The sequence below is a fragment of the Solanum lycopersicum genome, chromosome 3, assembly GCF_036512215.1.
Source record: "Solanum lycopersicum chromosome 3, SLM_r2.1".
NCBI lineage: Eukaryota > Viridiplantae > Streptophyta > Magnoliopsida > Solanales > Solanaceae > Solanum > Solanum lycopersicum.
Window position 1 is genome coordinate 47,062,293 of NC_090802.1, and position 23,213 is coordinate 47,085,505.

The 23,213-nt window shown below is 34.5% G+C and overlaps 1 protein-coding gene across 7 annotated transcripts; it reads left to right on the forward strand.

Moving 5' to 3' along the window:
* The first annotated feature begins 1,066 nt into the window (after positions 1 to 1,066).
* Positions 1,067 to 17,233, forward strand: LOC101244352 (putative disease resistance RPP13-like protein 1). 7 transcript variants are annotated; one of them, XM_010319782.4, is made up of 6 exons: positions 1,129 to 5,268; positions 5,344 to 5,429; positions 5,708 to 5,771; positions 6,788 to 6,911; positions 16,134 to 16,229; positions 16,811 to 17,233. In XM_010319782.4, exon 1 carries the CDS (start codon positions 1,214 to 1,216, stop codon positions 5,237 to 5,239), a length of 4,026 nt encoding a protein of 1,341 aa, XP_010318084.2. In that variant the 5' UTR covers positions 1,129 to 1,213; the 3' UTR covers positions 5,240 to 5,268; positions 5,344 to 5,429; positions 5,708 to 5,771; positions 6,788 to 6,911; positions 16,134 to 16,229; positions 16,811 to 17,233. The 7 variants fall into 7 exon arrangements, with proteins under 7 accessions (XP_010318087.2, XP_004235139.2, XP_010318084.2 ...); XM_026029909.2 differs by lacking the exons at positions 16,134 to 16,229; positions 16,811 to 17,233 and adding exons at positions 5,965 to 6,256; positions 15,185 to 16,017; XM_026029908.2 differs by lacking the exons at positions 16,134 to 16,229; positions 16,811 to 17,233 and adding exons at positions 5,972 to 6,256; positions 15,185 to 16,017.
* Positions 17,234 to 23,213: the final 5,980 nt, after the last annotated feature.

The window sequence follows — 23,213 nt, forward strand, 5'->3', positions numbered from 1 at the left end:
TTTAACTTGGTTTCGAATTGCATATATGCCCTTCAACTCTGGTGTACACAAGTATACACTTAAACTTGTATAAAGTTAAACAAATAGACACTCATGTCCTACATGTCATCTGGTTATATGTGGTGTCTTACGTGTATTGTGCCACGTAGGACTCATGTGTTTATTTATTTAAAATTTGGATAATTAAATTGTCTGTTTGTGCATTATGAAAGTTGGAGGTCAAAGTTAATTTGAGGCCAAATTTAGGGGCCAATATATGTAGAATGCCTTTTATTTAATATGTTTTTCTCACTATTGATCCTATTATTAATGTCTAAAAATCATATTTTATATACTCAGTTTTATACTAAATGACTCATGATTTATGTTGACTATGCTCAATATTTAAAGTGTCGAAAATCATAAATCAATTCTTGCTTGGATTCACGTGCAATTCACATGCAATCACATAGCTTATAAGCTGTTTTAAGTTGACCACATTTTTACTTTTTTGCCCTTAATATTTTTATACAATCTCCAAATTACCCACATAACCCTAACATCTCTTTCTTCTATTTTTCCCTTTTCACGTGTGGATGATAGACAATTACTATTACTAATGAATGAAAATAAAATAAATCTTAAATCTTTCAAGTGATCTATTCAAATTATATATTATTATAATGTAAAATAAGTTGCACATATAACTTAAATAAAAATTTATATTCCTCTTATAAATAATTTGTGATAATAAAGAAATATGTGAATGATAGACAATTATTATTACCTATGGATGAAAGTAAAATAAAATCTTAAATCGTTCTTTAATCTATTCAAATTATATATCTTTAAAATCTATAATAAGTTTATATTCCTCTTATAAATAATTTGTGATGAGATAGCAAAATATCATTATTTATGGCTGTAAAATATAAATTAATTAACTTTATTATGTTAACAACTTTTCAAACATTTTGATTTAAAAAGCTGTTTATCATCACTTATTTGCCAAACACATCAATAATATTTTTTTCAGCTTTAGCAATTTTATCTAAACGCATAACTGCTTATTTTAAAAATAAATTTTAACATTAAAGTACTTTTTCTTAAAGTTGCTCCAAACGGGGTGTGATGTAAATTAGATAACGAAGTGCACGCGTCCCACTGAGTAGACTCAGTTGACTTGACACTAATTTAGAGAAAGTATTGATGATGCCCACCTATAGAATCGGAAATGGATATCGGTTTAACAGTTGGAGGTGCGTTCCTCTCTTCAACTCTGCAAGTTCTGTTTGATCGACTCACCCCACAGTGTGATTTCCTTAATCTGTTCCGAGGACGGAGGCAAGATCAGCGTCTCTTAAAAAAGCTTCATACTAATTTACTTGCTCTTCGTGCTGTTGTCCATCACATCGAGATCCAGCAAATTTGTGACGAAGATATTCGGACTTGGCTGAACCAACTTCAGGATGCTGTGGACACTGCAGATAACTTATTAGATGAGATCAGTTATGAAGTTTTGAGAGTATCTGGTGAGGAAACAAGTCGTTTTTGCTACTTAGACTCCATGATGCCCAAATTGGAAGAGACCATTGAAACGTTGCAAGACTTGGAAACACAAATTAATTGCCTCACGATCACCCTGAAAGCTCAACTGGTGACGGGTAAAAAGGATTCACCTAAACGTCTCCCATCGACTTCTTTGGTTGATGAATCAGGGGTATTTGGTAGACATCAGGAAGTTGAGGAAATAATCAGCAAATTGTTATCATCTGATGATGATGCACATGGATCTGGTGATGTGGTTCCGATAGTGGGATTGGGTGGAGTGGGCAAGACAACACTTGCTCGAGCTGTTTACAATGATAAGAGGATAAAACAACATTTCAATATTACAGCATGGGTTTGTGTTTCAGAAGAATATGACGCTTTCAGAATTACAACAACATTGCTTGGAGAGATAATTGGGTCATTGGATTCAAAAGTTAGTGCCAGCAATCTTAATCAGCTCCAAATTAAGCTAAGTCATAGGCTTAAAGGGAAAAGGTTTCTTTTTGTTCTAGATGATGTATGGAATGAAAATTACACTGATTGGGATGAGTTAAGGTGTCCTTTTGTTCATGGACGAAAGGGAAGCAGGATCATTTTAACAACAAGAAAACAAAGCGTTGCCATGATGATGGCAAGTGAGATGATTCAGTTGAAATCTCTTTCTGATGAAGATTGCTGGTCTTTGTTTAAAACACATTCATTTGAAAATAGAGATCCCAACAAATATCCAGAGCTTGAAGTGGTTGGCAGGCAAATTGTGGGGAAGTGCAAGGGGTTACCTTTAGCTGTGAAGACGTTGGCAGGTCTATTGCGCTCTAAATCAACTATTGAAGAGTGGGAACGTCTTCTGCAAAGTGAAATATGGGAGCTACCAAGTGACATATTACCAGTGCTCAAACTAAGCTATAATGACCTTTCTCAGGTGCTAAAGCGTTGCTTTGCTTATTGTGCACTATTTCCTAAAGATCACCCCTTTGGTCGTGACGAGGTTGTTCAACTATGGATCGCTAATGGCCTTATAACACAGGGAGAAAGTGATGAAACAATTGAAGATACAGGGAATCAATACTTTTTGGAGCTAAGATCAAGATCCTTGATACAAAAGGCATCTGATCTCAATTTGTTGAAATGGGAAGCAAGGGATGTGTTCTTGATGCATGACCTTGTCAATGATTTGGCTCAAGTTGTGTCTGCAAAACTCTGTCTCAGGCTTGAAGATTATCCAAGGACTCACATATTGAAAAGAGTTCGACATTTGTCATATCTTAGAGATTGCTATGGTGAGTTTGACAAGTTCAAATCTCTTTCTGGCCTTGAGTATTTGAGGACATTGATTCCCGTAAGGATTAATTTTTATTCATTTCTGAGCAAAAAAGTTGTGTATGACATACTGCCAACCCTCACCTCCTTGAGGGCATTATCCTTATCTGGATATCAAAACAATGAGTTTCCTGATGCCTTGTTCATCAATATGAAGCACCTACGCTATTTGGACTTTTCTCGTACAAAAATTACAAAAATACCAGATTCAGTTTGTACTTTGTATAATCTACAAACATTGTTGCTGTTGAATTGTTGGGGTCTTGTTGAGTTGCCGCCAGAGATGGGGAGATTAATCAACTTGCGTCACCTTGATATTCGAGGAACTGGTATTTCATGGAACATTCCTCTACAGAAAAGCAAGTTACAGATTCTCCTACTTTCTTATTCAACAAGATTTGTCGTGGGTGCATTTAGTGATTCAAGAATTGAAGAGTTGGGTGAACTTCAAAATCTCCATGGATCCTTATCAATTTCAGAATTGCAAAATGTTGTTAATGGCAGGGAAGCTATTAAGGGAAACATGAAGGATAAAAAGCACCTTGAAGAGCTATCTTTGTCATGGAGTGGCATTAATGCCGATGATTCGCAAATTGAAAGGGAGATTCTGGATAAGTTGAAGCCAGATAAAAACATTAAGAAGCTGGAGATCAATGGGTATCGAGGGACAAAGTTTCCAGATTGGCTTGGAGATCATTCATTTAGTAAGCTCGTCTCATTGAATCTCCGGAAATGTAGGGATTGCGATTCCTTACCAGCACTTGGACAACTGCCATCTCTCAAACATCTTTCAGTCAGTGGAATGCATCGGATACTGCAATTGACTCAAGAATTTTATGGGAGTGTGTCTTCAGTTCCACCATTTAGAGCTCTCACAAACCTTGTGTTTAAGCAAATGCCAGAATTGATAGAATGGCACGTGTTAGAGAATGGAAGCTTTCCTCAACTCAAGCATCTTGACTTAATTAATTGTCCTAAACTGATAGGGGAGCTACCAAAAAGTCTTCCATTTTTAGCTACATTAAGGATTTCTGGCTGCCCAAAGCTTGGAGTTCTTCCTGATGGTCAAGTGGCTATGTTTGGAATCCATTTGAGTTTGATCCATCAAAACTTCACGTCTCTTCAAAAATTGAGAATTTCAGACATGCCAAACTTGGTGGAGTTGCCATCAGAAATATGTGGACTAACAAATCTTGGAGAATTGAGGATATCTAATTGTGCAAGCTTAAGAATAATCAGAATTCAGGAAATGCAACAGCTCATTGAATTGGTCATTCGAAATTGTCCAGATCTTATGTCCTTAACAATTCTGAGTCTACCAGTAACACTGGAAAAATTGCATATTTCACGATGCGGAAAATTGGAGTTGGAGTTTCCAGAAGATAGCATGACTGGAAGCTGCTGTAACATGTTCTTTGAAGAATTAAGACTTGAAAATTGTGAGTCTCTACGCCATCTCCCCTTTGGCTTTTCCCTTAGAGTACATACTCTCATAGTCTACAGTTGTAGGCATCTTCAAACGCTATCATTTCCACATGGAATTGACACCCTTGAAGTAGAAAGATGTGGGAATCTTAAAGCACTTACAGTACCAAAGGGAATTCATCTGAAATTTCTGCATTCGATGAAAATCTCAGGCTGTGATAATCTGACTTCTTTTCCACAAAAACTTGTTGCTTCGAACTTGAAGTATCTTTGGGTTTATGACTGCCAGAAACTGAAAGCACTGCCAGACTGTATGCATGAACTCCTTCCATCTCTTAAAAATCTTTGGATTTCGAACTGTCCTGAACTTGAGTCCTTCCCTGATGGAGGATTGCCTTTCAATATAGAAATCCTAGACATCTCTAGTTGTCAAAATCTGATAACTGGCAGAGAGGAGTGGGGTCTACAGAGACTCCCTTATCTTAGATGTTTCAGAATTTATGGTTCTGATGAAACTTCAATTCTAGACGTAAGTTGGAAGCTGCCGCAGAGCATCCAAACAATTACCATAGAGGGTCTTCCTCGTCTGAAAACACTAAGTGGGAAAGCTCTTGAGGGATTCAAGTATCTTCAAGTTTTGGAAATTAAGCACTGCCCTCAGCTTCAATCACTATCAGCGGAAGGTCTTCAAGGCCTCACCTCTCTTGCAACATTAGAGATTGAAGACTGTTGTCAGCTGAAATCACTTCCAGAAGTAGGGTTGCCTTCCTCACTTTCTGTTCTGAAGATCTCTTCCTGCCCACAGTTTCTATCACTACCAAAAAAGGGTCTCCCCTCCTCTGTGTGTCGATTAGAGATCAATGACTGTCCATTGCTCACTCCTCGTTTACATAACAAGAAAGCGGAGGACTGGCTAAAGATTGCTGGAATCCACACTCTACTTATAGACTATGAATTGGTCTAGTAGTGAAGAAGAACCTGGTCCCTTATCTGGTACATTTGTTCATAATTAATGAATGATTCAATCTTCCTTTTTCACTGTTTAGTTATTGACTTTATCTTCTGTAGCATTCTTCCATTGTACTGGATCAGTATAATATGTGGGAAAAGTTATTCATATGCTGTGATATCTGCCAAAACAGATGGATGGAGAGGTTTGTTGACAATTCCACTCTAAAAATTATTTGCCTACTTGTCAATTGTCATTATTTTCTGCATAAGTTTCTGAAAAACAAAGAATGAAAGAGAAGAGCCCTGGGTTTTTATCAAATGATAAGAAGGCAACACATAATATATATGTAGGTTAAACACGCTTGAGGGGTTCAAACCCTTAAAAGGGGAAAAACAAGCGATAGAGAGATGTTTTACTTAGATATTTAAGTTTGCCAGCCAAACGGTATTAAAATAACTCTTAGTCTTGACGTTATTGCAGATTCGACTGGTATGACATGCATTTTAGAAGACCGGAGGAAGTAAATTATTCTTATGTTTGACTGGTATGCCGTGTATTTCAGTTTCTTCAGTCAATAAATTATCCTCTTTTAGATATTTTATCATCCTATTATTTCTTTCTTTCACCTTTCAACATACTCAAAGATTAAACATTATGCTATTACTACTTGGATATCAAAAATTGAACCCGCTGGTAATCTGGTATAATTAAAACACCAGTTACTGATTCTTGATTAGTTGGCAGATTGGTTGCATTCCTTCAGCAGTGATGGAGCTAGCTTTTGATTGCTTCTGCAGAAATATTCCGCAATTTCCATACCATATAACTTATAACCTGATCAGTTTTAGTTAAGGATGCCAGAGCTTAAATAGTTAATAACTGTTGCAAGTTGGTGTCGTGAATCTTGTTTTAGTGATGAAGGCATTTGTTTGCCATGTAAAAGTATTGAATAAGCTAAACAAGGTCTTCATCTTAGATTTATGGGAGATGACAGCTTAATTCAAGGCTTCCCCAATTGTATAAAGAAAGGTAATCCATCTAGTGTACAATATTCCTCTAGTGTGCCACTACCACCTACGCTGTTCTCTATAATAGTTCATCAGCTATATTGGTTTATATTATTACTCTTTTACTGTGCTGCTGTAACATTAATCAGGATACACGTTTGATTAGGATTAGGTTATTTACGTATTAGTTTTATATTAGCTACTGGTTGTCTATAAACTCTACAGGAGGCTCATCAGAAACACTTTTTATAAAATTCTACTTCTTTTCTGCATTGTTGCGCTATCAGCGCCACAAATACTCTAATGAGTTCTTTGTTTCTACTAACAAATGGCTCCTTACACACCAGCTGTTGATGCCCACTGTTGTCAAACACGGCTCTCTTTGGAAAGCCATAATGTAACTGAAATTTCTGTTTGCCATATTTGGTAGACTAAAAGTAATTATTTGGAAAGACAAGAATTGGGTGTAATTGAAGAGAGTAAAGGAATTGGTATAATTACACCATGAAATTAAATAAAACTTTTTAAATGATTTTCTTCCTTTTATTTACAGAGCGGGCCCAACATTGACATACATATACCGAAATCAAAGGATAAATACTCACAAGTAGAAGTGATTTTAATAAGACATGGATAGAACACATATAGCTATACTAAAGAGTGGTGCTCTTCAACAGGTAACAATCTAATTTGTAGTTATCTTTTTCATCATATTTCTTGTTGCAAGTATGGCTCAAAATCAATGCGTTTTTCAACTCCATAGTTCTTCAAAGCTTGTTCCGCTCTTGGTGATTGGGTCTGCAGAAAGTAAAATCATCTCACTGACATTCTTATGCAATTATCTTTTAAAAATATTCAGTAGAAAAACAACATCATACCTCTTACTAATAAATGATTTCAGTGCCTTCACTTAGAACTCGAGCCATGATCCCTCCTATGTTCCTGGCATTGTATACATCTGAAGCTCTAAAGCAATCATTGGTTATCAATTACTTTCAACGTATTGCCTGAATATACTTCAGCAAACATTTGTTCCAGAATCACTATTACATCTTGGAAGTCATTTAATAATCAATGAAGATAATTGTAGTTGATGTTCATATCAAAAAGACATGGTTATCCTTATTATATCTACACTACAAATTAGTGTAAGAAATTTTGAATTGGAGTTTTATTTGTACCAACATTCTGCTTCATTTCAATTAGAATTATCGATATTAAAAGATATTTACTTGGATAGTAAATGATTTAGGAAATAAACAGGACCCGTCAAGACACAATCATCATTCATGTATGAAATTAAAGAAGAGGGAATTTTTCTTTTACTAAAATCCGCATAGAACATGTAGTATATCTTCCATATTCAGTAATCTTTTTTTTTTAATTGATAGAGAGCGCGAAGCTAACCTTCAAACCTGAGTAAAGTTTCTATTACCACAGAATACCAACAACATATAAATGCATCTTCTTACAGCAGCACTCGTGCAGGATCACTGAATCTTTGAACTTTACAATTGTAAAGCATTATAGTTGTTGCACACATCACCTTTATTTTATGACCTGGTCAAGAATTCACCATGTTTAACCAGCTTTAAAAAATGCAATAAAAAATCACCAACACAAAAAACTAAGATAAACAACAACACAGAAAAATGTAGCAACTTCAACCTTAAAAATGTTTAACATGTGAAAAATAAAAATGATTTTTTGGAGGAATAAATAATCCTAGATATTTAGTAGAACTTTCTAGAGTTATAAAGAGTAGTACCTTAAGTACTTGATATATCTAGGAATTGTGTAGATGTTCTAGAGAAGTAGATATTTATAGTGAATTATAGAAAAATCTAGATTGTTGTTAGATATTTAGAAGATAGGGTCATCTAGATTTTTCTTTTATATCTTTCTAGAATAATTTCTAGAAGCATCCGTATACTAGTATAAATAGGGGTAACCTTAGTCACTTGTAATAAAACCAAAATCAACTAGGCTTGTTCTATATCAAAGTTTTCTTATTCAAAATATTTCTTCTCCTTTATAGTTTACTCTTCCTTAGTTGAACCTTCTGATCTTAGTTAACAATCTTGGGCTAGCAGAAGGATTCCCCAATTATACTCTTCTTCTGCTATTCTTTACGTAGCAGAGGAATAAGCTGATGAAATTTGAGATTCACTATAAGGTAATTTTGAAAGAGAAAAAAAAGAGGAACTGAAGAAAACAAAATGGCTTAACCAGAAGCTCCACGCCTATTACAGATGTCACACTGAAAGAGCTGCAAGTGAATTATATATACATCCTAAAGTAAGTTTCAAAAATTATTCTGTTAACCAAGTAAATATTCTTTTTTAATCAAACGAATTCAATTATTGGAAAGACATTTTTAAAAGTTGAAGATTTCTCCTACTAAAAAATGTGAATTTATTCATTCAAATATGCTTTTTTCTGTTCTAATAATGGAGTGTTAACTTAACTAACCTTGTTACGTAGTGCAAAGTCTTCCTATAATTGTTACAGAGAGGCATTTGGTGTCCTTCTAGGTTTAGTAGATATTTTTCTTTGATTTTTGAAGGATAGAAGTTAGGATTTTATGGAATGTCTTTTGAATAATCTTCTTGTACGGTATATTCTGTGAATAATGATTATCTGTATCTTCTATCGTAGGCAGACATATTAATAATTTGACATTTTTTGAAGCTGGTATGTTAGCATTGGCTTCTGAGACGTTTGATATCTGTTCAATCTCTTCTACCATTTGGCACATTCCAAGAAACACCTCACTATCACTCCAGTGACATATACATAAACAACATGAAGATAATTAGATATAAAAGGCAGAATACTTAAAGACCGACGTAAACTTGACGCATTTAATTCACCTTTCCTAAACTATTAGTAGTTCAAGTTGCCCCAAAAATTTGGTTATCTAAGAAGTTCGTAATTTTATTGAGTTTTCACTCACTATAACCAAAATTGCTTCTATAGCAACAAACAACACAAGAAACAATACCATGTCATTCAACTTCAACTAATCTCTTAACAATATTAATGAATAAGAAGCCTTAAAATATTAATTAGGATTGGCTTGCTTTTTAACCCAATTTTCGATACTTAAAGTTAAATTAAAAGGTACAAATTCATCGCTTCCCTCCAAAGATCAAATTTGAATATAAAGAAGCAGTAAGAACATAAAGAAACTTTGTATGTGAAACAGGGAAAATATCATTACTCCTCTCTTTCATTTTACATGTCATAGTTTGTCTGGACATAAAGTTTAAGAAATAAGAACGACTTTCAAATTTTATTATCTTAAACTAAATATTCGTGCAATGCATCAAAATATCATGTGAACCTTATAATTTTAAACATGTCATGTAGAATATTAAAATTTAAGACTTAGTGAATATAGAAAGAGAAATTTTTTTATTGGCTAAATATGAAAATAAGACACATAAATTGAAACCGAGGAAGTAATATTTACCTTAACAAAACAATCATGGACATTCAAAACATGGTTGTTGCAGTAGTTGGAGCGTCTGAAACTTGCTGCTGACAAAGTCTTGTTTCACCTCTCAGACAAAAGACAACTAAACCTTACTGTTTCAAGAAAAATAGTCGGTGAGCTCAATAACAATGAAGTAACTGAAATTAGAAAAAAAGACTGCAAGAATAAGACTTCACACTGCAATTTTTTTTATCTTTTCAGAACTTACAACTTGAGAAATACTTAAAATGTTGAGTTCCTCACCAAAAGTTGCTATTAGGGATAAATTTGTAAAATAAAGGTAACCTTATTTCTGATTAAAGAACTGTTATGTGTGAGCTCTTGTTAATGATTCTTTATCTTTATTTATGTCAGGCAACCACGTGCATCCGTAGTTCTCTTCATCTTCTTTTTGGTAGTTGTGACCAAATTCTCCAGTTTGGATTTTTCAAATTTTTCCTCACTCTCTTCTCAATACTCTTGTGTGCTTGCAGTGTCTGTTTGAAGCCTTTAAGCTGAGACCGTCTGCAACCTTTTGTTCATTTTCTCTTAACCTCTATCATTTATTCATCAGTGAACTTTTCAATTTGAGCTTTGTTTTATTTTTCTAACATATTTGTATTCCCCCTGTGAATTAAATATGCACATTTTTCTTGATCACAAAATATTTTGCACACTGATTGTTCCCAAATATTTGATGATCCAAATAATAGTTTTCTGTTTCTCTTGGAATTGCCAATAGAATGAACAGAAAAGAGATTGACGAAACAAATGATTTATGCGTCAATTAAATTTAGGCTTTCAATCTGAGCATAAATTATCAATATACGTATGATATTTTGCTTCAACTCTTGAGAAAAATAACCGAACGAGTTGCCTTCAAAGACAAAAAGTTATAACTAATTCATAGCAAATATCTCTGAAGAGATTATCACCATGGATTCAACACCATTGTTGATCTTCAACTTGAGCTTGAAAGCTTGAACTTGAGAGCAGATTGAGAGAAGAAAATGTATATTGCATTGATTGTGAATTAGTTGAAATGAATACAATATGAACCTATATATAAACCTTGATTAATAACCCAACTAACTTCTAACTAACTATTGGAAATTAACAACTTGTAACTTGTAACTAACTATCAACTAACTACTGATTTGTTACTAACAGAAAGTTAATGGTATTGATGTTATATTCTCATCACCCCCCCCCCCCTCAAGTTGGAGGTGATGCAAACACAAACAACTTTTGCAACAAAGAATTGTGTTTAACTCCAGTTAAAGCTTTGGTGAGGATGTCTGCCAACTGTGAATCAGTGGATATGTGATGAAGTGTGATTAACCCTTGATGAAGCTTAGTCCTTACAAAATGGCAATCAATCTCAATATGTTTTGTTCTTTCATGAAAAACTGGATTCTTGGCAATGTGAACTGCTGCTTGGCTGTCACAATGAACATATATTGGTAGAGAACATTGCACATCCAACTCACTCAGCAACCTCTCAAACCATACTAGCTCTCCCACAACCTGTCTTATTGCCCTATATTCAGCCTCAGCAGATGACAATGATACTGTTGCCTGCTTCTTGGATTTCTACTGAGAGGACTATCTCCCATAAGAACTAGGTAACCACTAACAGATCTCCTTGATTCAGGGCAAGCAGCCCAATCAGAATCACAGTATGCACTCACAGTAAGATCAGCCTTGTTTGAAATAAAAATACCCATAGTTGGATCTTGTTTCAAGTACCTGAGTACATGGTAGGCTGCTTTCAAATGTGGTTCCTTGGGTGATTGCATGAACTGACTCAAATGTTGTACACTATAGGATATGTCCATTCTAGTGTTAGTTAGGAAGTTGAGTTTGCCAATCAACTTCCTATATTGAGAAGGATCAGTCAACAACTCACCATCAGTGGCCTTCAATTTTTCAGTGTAATCAAGTGGTGATGAAGTAGTTTTGCAACTCAACATATCAAAATCTTTCAGAAGATCAGAAGTGAACTTCCTCTGAGAAACAATAACACCATCATGTCTGTACAATATTTCCAGGCCTAAGAAGTAGTGTAGTTTCCCCAAGTCCTTTATTTTGAATTGGTCATGCAGGAAACACTTTAAAGAATTGATTTCATCAACATTATTCCCAGTCATGATTATATCATCCATGTATATAGCAACAAATACCAAGGAACTCCCCTTCTTCTTGTAGAACAAGGAATAGTCACTGTCTGAATGCTGATACCCCCTTGAACATAGACTGTCTGCTAGCTTCTCATACCATTGCCTACTTGCCTGCTTTAGTCCATACAAAGATTTCTTTAATTTTCACACCATGTTATCACATCTTGTTGTAAGACCTTGTGGAGGTATCATGTAAACTTCCTCATGTAAATCACCATGCAAAAATACATTATTCACATCTAGTTGATACAAGTTCCAACCTTTCTTAACAGCCAATGAGATCAGTGTTCTAACAGTAGTCATCTTCACCACAGGTGAAAATGTCTCATTGTAATCTACTCCAGCTTGTTGTGTATAACCTTTTACTACCAGCCTTGCCTTGAACCTTTCTATACTTCCATCATCCTTATGCTTTATTTTGTATACCCATTTACAACCAATAGCCCTTTTTCCATCAGGTAACATGACCATCTCCTAAGTATCATTAGCATGTAAGGCTTCAATTTGATGTGTCATGGCTTGCTGCCAAGCAGGGTGCAATATTGGCTCTTCAAAGGAATTAGGTTCTTATTCATGTGAAATAGCTTTAACTAGCTGCTGGCTATCAGAACAAAGACTATTGAAGCATACATGGTTATTGTGAGAGACAAAAGTATTGAGGGAATGTAATTTAGGTAGGGTATATGTATAATCCTTCAGATAACTAGGAGTATTTATTGTTCTGGAAGTTCTTCTAGGTTCTTGTGGTTCTTGTAGAATCAGCAGATGTTGTTTCATGTATGTTAGTAATATTGGTTACTTGCTTTTCAGTGACTACATGTGGTGTAAGATTGTCCAGCATTTCATCAGTAGCAAATATGTTGGTTTTTCCAGGCATACAAGGCATGTTAACAGAATGAGTAAGCATTTTTAAAATAGAACTGAAACTAGAGTCATCATCAGGAACATGAACAAAAGGAAACATTCTTTCATGGAAAACAACATCTCTGGATATATGAACTTTCTTTGTAGCTAGATTTAAGACTTTGTATCCTTTTGTATTGAATGGATAACCAACAAAAATATGAGGAATGGTTCTTGGTTCAAATTTATCCTTGTGAGTTTTTAAAACAGTTGGAAAACATAGACAGCCAAAACTCTTGAGATGAGAATAGGTAGGTTGTTTGAGGTATAATATCTCATATGGAGATTTGTTTTGAAGAAGTTTAGTTGGCAATCTGTTTATTATGTATGTGGCAGTCAATACACACTCTCCCCAGTATCTCAAGGGCAACTTTGATTGAAACAATAGTGCTCTTGCTGTTTCAAGTAAGTACTTATGCTTCCTCTCTACCACCCCATTTTGTTGAGGTGTATATGGACAGGTCTTTTGGTGTATAATGCCTTTGGTTTGAAAGAAATGTACAGCTTCAGATGAGGTAAATTCTAAGCCATTGTCTGATCTTATGGCCTTCAACTTGGTTTGAAACTGGTTTTCTATGAGAGACACAAAAGCTTTGATGGTTTGAAGAGCATTACTTTTGCACCTTAGTAATTGTGTCCAAGTGGACCTATTGTAGTCATCAACCATAGTAAGAAAATAATGGTAACCATCATGAGTAGGAATGTGATATGGTCCCCATAAGTCAACGTGTAGTAATTCAAAAGTTTTTGTAGTGATAGATGTACTTTCTGGAAATGGCATCCTAGTTTGCCTAGCCATAGGGCATATATTGCATGTAAAAGGCTGTTTAGGTGAAAAGTTTACAGGTATGGATGTTATATTCCTCATCTTTACAAAGGGTACATGTCCTAATCTAGCATGCCATAGAAGTTCATCATCATTGTATGTGTGACTAGAGACATCGGCAAAGGAAAGACATTTATCATTAGAATGAGAAGAAGACATAGTCTTACAATCTGCTTTATTTGCAGTAGAATTTTGAGATTGTCTTACAGAAGATACATTGTGAAACTTTGAGACAAGATGACAATTAGAATGAGATGACTTTTCTTGAGCAGACTTGCAGCAATTGTGACATTTTTGGCACAAGAAATATAGACCATTCTTGGCCTTACCAAGATCCACAGGGCTCTTCAGAGAAGGGCCCTGCAATAAGCAAGAAAATTTATCAAAACTGATGACTACATTAAGTTGTAGTGCTAAACAATGAACAGAAATGAGATTAAACTTGAAGCTAGGTACAAACAACACTTTGCTTAGAGTTAACACTGGATTTAAACAAGCATCACCAACTTGAGTCACTTTAACCTTGTAACCATTTGGAAGTGATATTAAGAAAGGGTATGGAAGTGTTCTAATATTTGTGAGAGTGGTTCTATCATAAGTCATATGATGTGATGCTCCTGAATCTATTATCCAAGAGCCAGCAGTCAGCTTAACACATTCACAAGAAAGATCACCTCTATCATTTATAGAGGAATAACAAGCAAGTATACCTGTCAAGTTCACAGCCCCATTCATCATGCTGTTTGAATTATCAGAATTAGAAACTCCATTTCCAGTTTGTATACTTCCGAAGATGTTGAGTAATTGTTCATACTGATCTTTGGACAGGTTTATTGGCATCTGCTGTCCCATTTGAGGCTCTTCCTCATATTGTTGTGCATTCATATCAGAAGCACACATATTTGCTGCAGAACTTGTTCCTTTTCGCTTTTGAAACTTTGGATTGGATGGATATCCATGAAGTTTATAACATCTATCTCTCGTGTGTCCTGATTTCTTGCAATAGTCACATACTAAGGTAGACATGTTGATACTTGAATTTCCTCTAGACATATTGTTACCAGAACTGGATCCAGCCCCTTTAGATGAACTATAATTTGTTCTGAATCCTTTGTAACCTGCATTATTATTGTATTGTCCATAAGCATTGAGAGAAGTAGAATCCAAGGCTGTATGATTAGGAGGCTTTACTTCTCTTTGCTTTTCTTCTTGGCATAGAATAGCAAAGGCTTGAGCCATGCTAATGAGAATACTACCTCCAACAGTAGTATACATTTCATTTAACCCCATTAAAAAATGTATCAATCTTCTGTCTTGCTCAGCCTTTTGCAACTTTGTTTTACCTCCACAAGAACACACACATGTGCATTGAGAATTAATGTCAACTGTGCTCATCTCCTCCCACAGCGTTTTCATTGTTGTGTAATACTTAGTGATGTCTAAAGTACCTTGAACAAGCTCATTTATCTCCTTCTGTAACTGATACAATTTACATCCATTTGTTTGATCATATCTTTCCTCTAATTCTGCCCATAAGTCCTTGGCATTATTCACATATTGCAGGCTATCACGCAACTCTGGAGACAAGGAATTCAAGATCCAAGATGTGACCATATCATCACATCTTTCCCACTGCATGAAGTTAGGATCAGTAGATATAGGCTTCACAATTGCTCCATTAATAAAGCCTGTTTTGCTTTTAACTGATAATGCTCTGAGGACTGCTCTTCGCCAAGATCTGTAACCTGTACCATCGAAAACTCCAGGTAACAATGATGATCCTGCATTCTCTGAAGGATGCAGGTAAAAAGGACTGGAAAAATCCAAACGAGATGTGGTTGAACTAGAAGCAACATCTCCAACTTGAGTGCCAGTCATTGTGTTTGAATATCTGTGAGAAATCTAAGACGAAAAACCAATCTAGAACTTGCTAATTTCCAGCTATGAATGTATTTCCTCGATCAGAAAGAAAGAAGAAGAAGAAGAAATCAAAAGAATTCACAACACAACCTCTCTCAATCAATCAATCGAATCAATTGATAACAACAACAAAAAATGGCTCAAAATTCGACTTCGAAACAGGAACAATTAGACACCAGGGCTCTGATACCATGAAGAGATTATCACCATGGATTCAACACCATTGATGATCTTCAACTTGAGCTTGAAAGCTTGAACTTGAGAGCAGATTGAGAGAAGAAAATGTATATTGCATTGATTGTGAATTAGTTGAAATGAATACAATATGAACCTATATATAAACCTTGATTAATAACCCAACTAACTTCTAACTAACTATTGGAAATTAACAACTTGTAACTTGTAACTAACTATCAACTAACTACTGATTTGTTACTAATAGAAAGTTAATGGTATTGATGTTATATTCTCATCAATCTCTGTTTTTTTTCATCTTTCATTCTTTGAGTTGAAAGATACATTTAACTTTCTTAAACAATTAAGCTAAGGAAATATATTGAAAGATATATATTGTTAATATATTTTGTTGTAGTGCATGAATATTCCAAGCACTTAATTTATACATGTATGCTACCTACGGAACAAATATGTTGCTTGTGGAACAAATGATGTGCGACAATATTTTGAGGTAGCCTCTTCTCCTTCTTATTTTAGAAAGTCTACATCAGTATGACATATTTGATTGATTAAAGTTGTACCTAAAATGTAACCTGTGAAACAAATGATCATGTTGACAACATTTTGAGGTAGCCTGCCTATTTCTTATTTTAGAAAATGTATATCAGTATGGTGTATTTGATTGGTGAAAGTTGTACCTAAAATGTTGACTGGTCATGACGAAGATGCGAATACCTTGATATTTGTTTATCCAAAAATAAGCAATTATGTTATAGTTCATTCTATGTTTCTGTTTATTTAGTAGAATCTCTTAAAAAAGATAGCTTCTATTTAATGACATGATCAAATTGACTTATTTGAATTAGTTTGGAGCTTTAGACATTCTTCAGAGAAAAGATATGTTCTACTCTGAATAAAAGTAATGCGAATTTTGAATTTACAATTTTCGATATTTCTCTCATTTGGTATGGTAGAGTTGAGCTTTTGGGTTGAGAGTTTCAAGATAACAACCTAAAAATTTAGGTTCAAGTTAACTTGTAGTTTGCATTTTTGATTTTACGACTCTCTTCTATGCTCAACATCTCAATGCAGAGTTGGAGAGGTTCTACAAGCAGCATCAAGTCCAAGAAGAAACTAAAAAAGTATGCTTGTGTCATCTTGTATGTTGGATCTCTTGCTAAGTGATAGATCTGTGTTATTTTCTAATTTACATATACTGATTATCTATGCATTAAATTTATTGATCTTACAAGGCTCAAAATGTGAAAAGATAACAAGGTATATATCCTACATGCTATTTAGGTTAGACCTGTGATGAATATTTTGGTTGTTTGATAGTAACTGGTCTAGATCAAGAGTAGAGAGAAAATCTAATATCTATAAGGTTTGATTTATGGGTGTACTTATTCACTTATTGTAATTAAAAAGATTATGCACATATTATGCATAGACTATCACTTGATCTTTGTTATTGTTATCTATTTAACTTCAGTAAAAATCAATACTTTGGTTTCATCTATGTTTGTCAATTTTGATCCACACAAAATTCGAACAGCTAAATCAATCCTATTCAAAGACTAAAGTCATCTCCTCTGCACACTTATATATAAAAAATATCATGTTCATGATAAACATTGTTTAAGCTGTATTATTTCCAGTAAGGTAAGAGGTGGACTAGGAGGCAAAGTACATCTTATATTATCTAGAGCAGGCGAGCAGTACCCCTCTCATCTCATGTAGAAGCAGTTATGCGAGTTGTAGCATGTGCTCATATTCTTCAAGCATATTGTCTTAGTGAATCATGTGCTGGTACATTTGTATCGCTACCAACCAATTTCATATACTCGGTACAGTTGGTTTTCTGATGCCCAGTACGAATGTGTGCTTGGTGTAGCTGCTCCTAAATTGAAACATAATGCTCTTTAAAGCACACCACGTGGGGAAATATGTGTGAGGTAAGACACTCTGTTCACTGTTTTATGTTTTACGTTTAACGTCCTTCTATTACTTTCCCAATCGATGCTCTCAAGCTATCGCGAGGAGAAGTCAAAAATTTGGAGAATGTTATTTGGGAATAATCCTGTTATTGACTCGGTATGGATATATGGGAGCAGCTTCGAGTCTTTCCTTGTTGTGGTTGTTAATCCAAGTAAACAACAAGTTGAAAAATGGGCCAAATAGAATGGCCTCTCTGGGGATTTTAATTTTCCTTATGTGAAAATTAAAAGTTGAAAGAGCACATGCTAAGGGAGCTTACTAAAGCTGGAAAAGAAAAAAAGTTGGAAGGAATTCGAGTTCATACAATCTCTACACCTTCTTTGACATGAAACATGACCTCCACTCCAGCATTTAAGAAGAATAGACCACACCTTGTTCAAGGATGCTAAATGAACTTGCAAAGCTTGAAATTAGCACATTTTCCTTTTAACTGAACTGCCCTCTTTCATGTTTTTTTGTTTGTTTTAGTACTGTAGATAAAAAAACAAGAAGTTGATTCAAGCATGTTGGGTCCGTGCCCATGTCCAATTTCATATATATATATATATATATATATATATATATATATATATATATATATATATATATATATATATATATATATATATATATTCTCTTCTTATTTTATACTCTTTTATATATTAATTTTACTTTACTATTTATGTAGAAAGGGGATTTGAATTCATTTCTTAACTAAAGCTAGGAGTAGTTTTAGTTTTTCATTTATATCTTGCATACGATCATGTTTTTAGATGCTACTTTATAAAAAAATTCCTAAAAATATCAAGTCTCCCTTTAAAAGCATCAAATTTGTCCAATCTTAACCACCTATTGCAAAGGCATTTTATCCGAGTATTTAGTTTTACATATTTGTATCATCTGCTTAAAAATAAATTAAGTTTATTTAGTTCTAAAATTAACTTTTTTATCCGAGTATTTTTATAACTTTTCTATAGTTGCCCCAACTTTTTTTCTTCCAAAAGAGATGATATCCTAACTTTTTTTCTTTTCTTGTTTTTACATGCGCCCTCTCTTATGCAATTACTCATTTTAAAAGAGGAATATAAGATCAAATTCTTTTTCAGCTTAATGTTGGGCCTAGTTAAGCCCCTGTACAAACTTCTTTTGTTTTTGATAAAAAGACCTCTGAATCTATAATATCTCTTTAAAAAGGGAAAATACCCAAGTACCCCCTCAACCTATGCCCGAAATTCCAGAGACACACTTATACTGTACTAAGGTCCTATTACCCCCCTGAACTTATTTTATATGTAATTTTCTATCCCTTTTTAGCCTATGTGGCACTAGTTCGGAAAAAAAAGTCAATCATCGTTGGGCCCACAAGATAGTGTCACGTTAGCTAAAAAGGGGTAAAAAATTATTAATAAAATAAGTTCAGGGGGGTAATTGGACCTTAGTATAGTATAAGTGTGTCTTTGAGATTTCAGGCATAGGTTGAGGGGGTACTTGGGCATTATCCCTTTTAAAAAAATCATTGTGTTCGAATTAGGGTTGCTTGAAGTAAGTTTCCTGTCACTGCCTCTTGGGTGATAAAATGAAGGCGAAAGTGGACAAATTGTGCATAACTCAAGAGTGGGGTCTTGCGGTTCCTAGATCTTCCTTGAGTTGATTGAGGAGATTGATAAGTTAAACCCACTTTGAATGTTAAGAAAAAAGAGTTAGGTTAAGGTTTGGGATATTTTCTGAATTTACCTTATCAATTTCCTCAATCAATTCAAGAAAAAATCAGAAAAGACGAGGTTTTCACTCTTATGTAACCTCATCTCAATCTTTGTCTACTTTCACCTTTGTTTCATCACCTAGGTTTAGATTGCGATTTTGTAATGACCCGATTGGTCATTTTTGGAGATTTTAATAGCTTTATAGTTTTACCCCTTCTGATGTTGATTCTGGGTCATTTTTTTAAATTAAGTTTTGGAAGTTGGTTTCGAGATCTGAGTAAGAAATTGTGAAATTTTGTAAGTTTTGAGTTTGAAAGTCTAAAGTTGCTTAAAATGGTTTTGGTGTCTTTTTGAAGTTTTGAGTGTTGGAATGTAATTCTATCGATTCCATCAGTCCCGGAATGTGACAATTGGTCTAAGTAAATTGTTGATTTCATTTTGGAGTCTTTTTTAGGACCTGAGGTCTTAAGTTGAAAATTGAAGATAACCTTTGGATTAACTCTGGTCAACATTTGGGTTACAGATTCTCGGATCACAATTTCGAGTATCTGATGGATTCGAGGAATATTTTAAGTCTAAGTGAGGTCTTGATTGAATTTTAAGAGGTTCCGAGTTATTGATTTGGTCTTTTTAGGCGTTATGTTCATTTTTTTGTGAGTTTCACAAATTTTAGGTCAAGAAGACTTCAAATTTGTGTTTCGCCATTGACTCCAGTACATCAAGTTTAGTCATTTAGTATAATGATTTGTGTATACGAGATTTCAAATGACTTGACCTTCTTAGGTGTAATGTTCATTTCTGTTGAGTTTCACAAATTTTAGGTCAAGAAGACTTCGGATTCATATTTCGCCTTTGAGTCCAGAACGTCGAGTTCATTCAATTAGCATATATGATTTGTCTGTACGAGATTCCAAACGAATCTAAAAGGTTATTTCGATGAGTTTTGAGTTGGATGTTTTTCTAGTGTATGTATGCACTATTTTAATGAGCGACAACGGATGTTTTTTTTGTGTATGTGTGCATTGTTCATAAGATGTCAGGTCCCATGACTTTCAATTTTGCAATTATGTTAGCGAAAATGAAGGTTTGTTCGCGATCGCGAAGTTTGGATTTTATCAGGGGTTAACTGTTGCGATCAAAGTTTGTTTTTGCGACAACATATAGGGGTTTATACTTGCTATTTTGGGGGTTTAAGCCTCATTTTGTTTATTGTTGAGCCTTGTAAAACTTTTTGAGGCGATTTTGAAGATATTTCTTGTGCTAAATCATTTGGGTAAGCTTTTGTGACCCTAAAATTTCATTTCCTTTATATCCTTTATGGATTTTAACATCAAAACTTAAGATTTTGATTGACAAATGACAATTTTTATCAAGTAATTAAGTTCTAAACTAATATGGTGATTATGAACTGATTTTAATTCTTCTATAGAAATTATTTTCACCAATGAGTTCCAATTGCCTTGGGCAATGTGTACTTGTAGTAACATAATGTAAAATGTCTAACATGTTCTTTTTTTTAATCTATGAGTAATGTGAACTAACATAATCTACACATTGAAGAAACACATATCAATGTATCCAAAGCCACTTTGAAATATGTCTTCCCACCCTTGTCTCCTAAAATGTGCTACTTTTTAAGGATCCGATGTGCACCCAACTTTATATTTGAGGAATCTGAGAATTATAATACTTTGTGGCTAATCAGAAGGGTCACAACCACCAGGATACTTTTAACCAGTCTAAACTGAGATATAGTTGAATTTCACCATGTTATTGCCTTGACCTATGTTGCTAGGAATTTCGAGAAATGTTGTCATTTCCCTTATCGAATCTTCTTTTGGAGGATCTGACAAAATTTGGGAAAATTAGGAAGAGTCAAGCAACATAGAATTCGACAATCATCACAGAGACACAAATAAGTTAATAAATGAAACAGGGGAATTAGGTACAAAGAAGAGATCTACGTAAGTTGACAATCAATGTAAAAATAGTCTAAGAGCATCGATCAGATGATTCATATAGTTAACCCCAACGCAATTACTGAAAGCAAGGAGAAAGACCTCGATTATTCAAACTCGTGTTGATCAAAATGCATTCCCATTGCAAGGATGAGCCACAAATAAGTAGATCACAAAAGAACAACAACAACATACCCATACTCCCACAAAGTAGGGTCTGGAAAAGGTAGAGTTACACAAACCTTACTCCTACCTCACAGGTAAAGAGATTATTTTCGATAGACCCTCGCTCAAGGAAAATAATCCACAAAAAGAAAGGAGGCCTAGCAGAAAAACACAAAATATAAGGTGATTTCTTCCTAGTTACCTAGGTCTTTTTGAGTTGTAATAGAGGGATGCAGGTAAAGTGGATAATTTGAGCTCTACAAATTGTAGAAAATCCGAGCTCTATCATAGTCACCGCCAGCTCCTCTTCACTCAGCAATAGCCAGGTCTGGCAGAGTTGATGCTGGAAGTCGATAACACCACAAGTTGAACTATAAGATCACTCATACTTCTCCTTGACCATCATCACATATGACAATATGAGGAAACATATGAACAAGAAAAATCAACTACAAAGATGGCACCAATATGTTCCAACATGACAAAGTGTAAAAGATATTTTGAGACCAACATCAAATGAACTATATGTCTGGTATAACATTACATGTTTCCTTTTATTCAATTATCGTATTATTTCTTATAGCTACTGTTCTTTCCACAAATATTTTCAACATGACTTCTTCGTTATTGTATTTTCTGCTCGTACTTGATTTGATATGCTCTAGTTGAGCTAATGGTCTATCGGAAACAACTTCTTTACCTCGCAAGGTAGGAGTAAGGTCTGTGTTATTGCATACACAACACTCTCCCCAGACCCTACTTGTGAGATCATACAAGGTATGTTTTTGTTGTAACAAATAAGCATCCTCTAGCATGTGATTGTGATCATGAAAAATTACTGAAGCTTTGGTGTAGGAGATAGATCTCAGATAATCAAATATTCATATATATAGATAGCAATCGGGGATCAAAAAGCACCAAATTTGCGTATTAAGAGAAATACAAAGTAAGAGCATGCTATTGGAGATGTTACAACATGCACCCGTAGGAGAATTACAAGTACAGTAATGCACAAACACATCAGATATCATTGTAATAGAAGAGAAATTTAGCTTTTATAAACGACAACGTAGAAGAATTCTTACCCTATCAAGTCTCATAAAAGATACTAACATTGAAATTGGTTACCTATTAAACAAGTAAAAGTATATTGATAACGTAAAATATCTTTATACTATCAGTATATATGAAAAAGATAATTGCACAAGAATAAGGTTACCAAGTTCACTAACATCACATCCTCCTCATCTTCTTCACTATCATAGCCACTAGCCAACTTCGACAGAGTTGATGCCAGAAACTGGCATTGCTACAAGTCAAACTATAACACTATCACACAGGAATCTCAAACGTTATACCCGGGAAGACAATCTCCCCTATATGGTTTCTATGTTATTACCTTAATCATTAGTCTGAACAATGAAACACAAGGATTCAAAAGGTTTCTTGTGTCAAATTATCTGTTAAAGAATAACAAAAGTCTCACATCGGTGGTTCATGAGATGGGTGGACTACTTATAAGGTTAAGACAATCCTCCTCTTTTTGATTTAGCTTTTGGGGTGTGAGTTAGGCCTAAGACCTAATTTCACACTATCGAGTCGACATCATAGAGGAGGAGAGGACATAGCATAGTTCCTTTAAATTGACTACCATCCAAGATAATGAATCTCAAATATGAAGTTCTCCAATAG

Bases quoted from the DNA above. Each gene is read 5' to 3' on its own strand.
- LOC101244352 (XM_010319785.4), top strand. From the start codon at position 1,214: ATGGATATCGGTTTAACAGTTGGAGGTGCGTTCCTCTCTTCAACTCTG.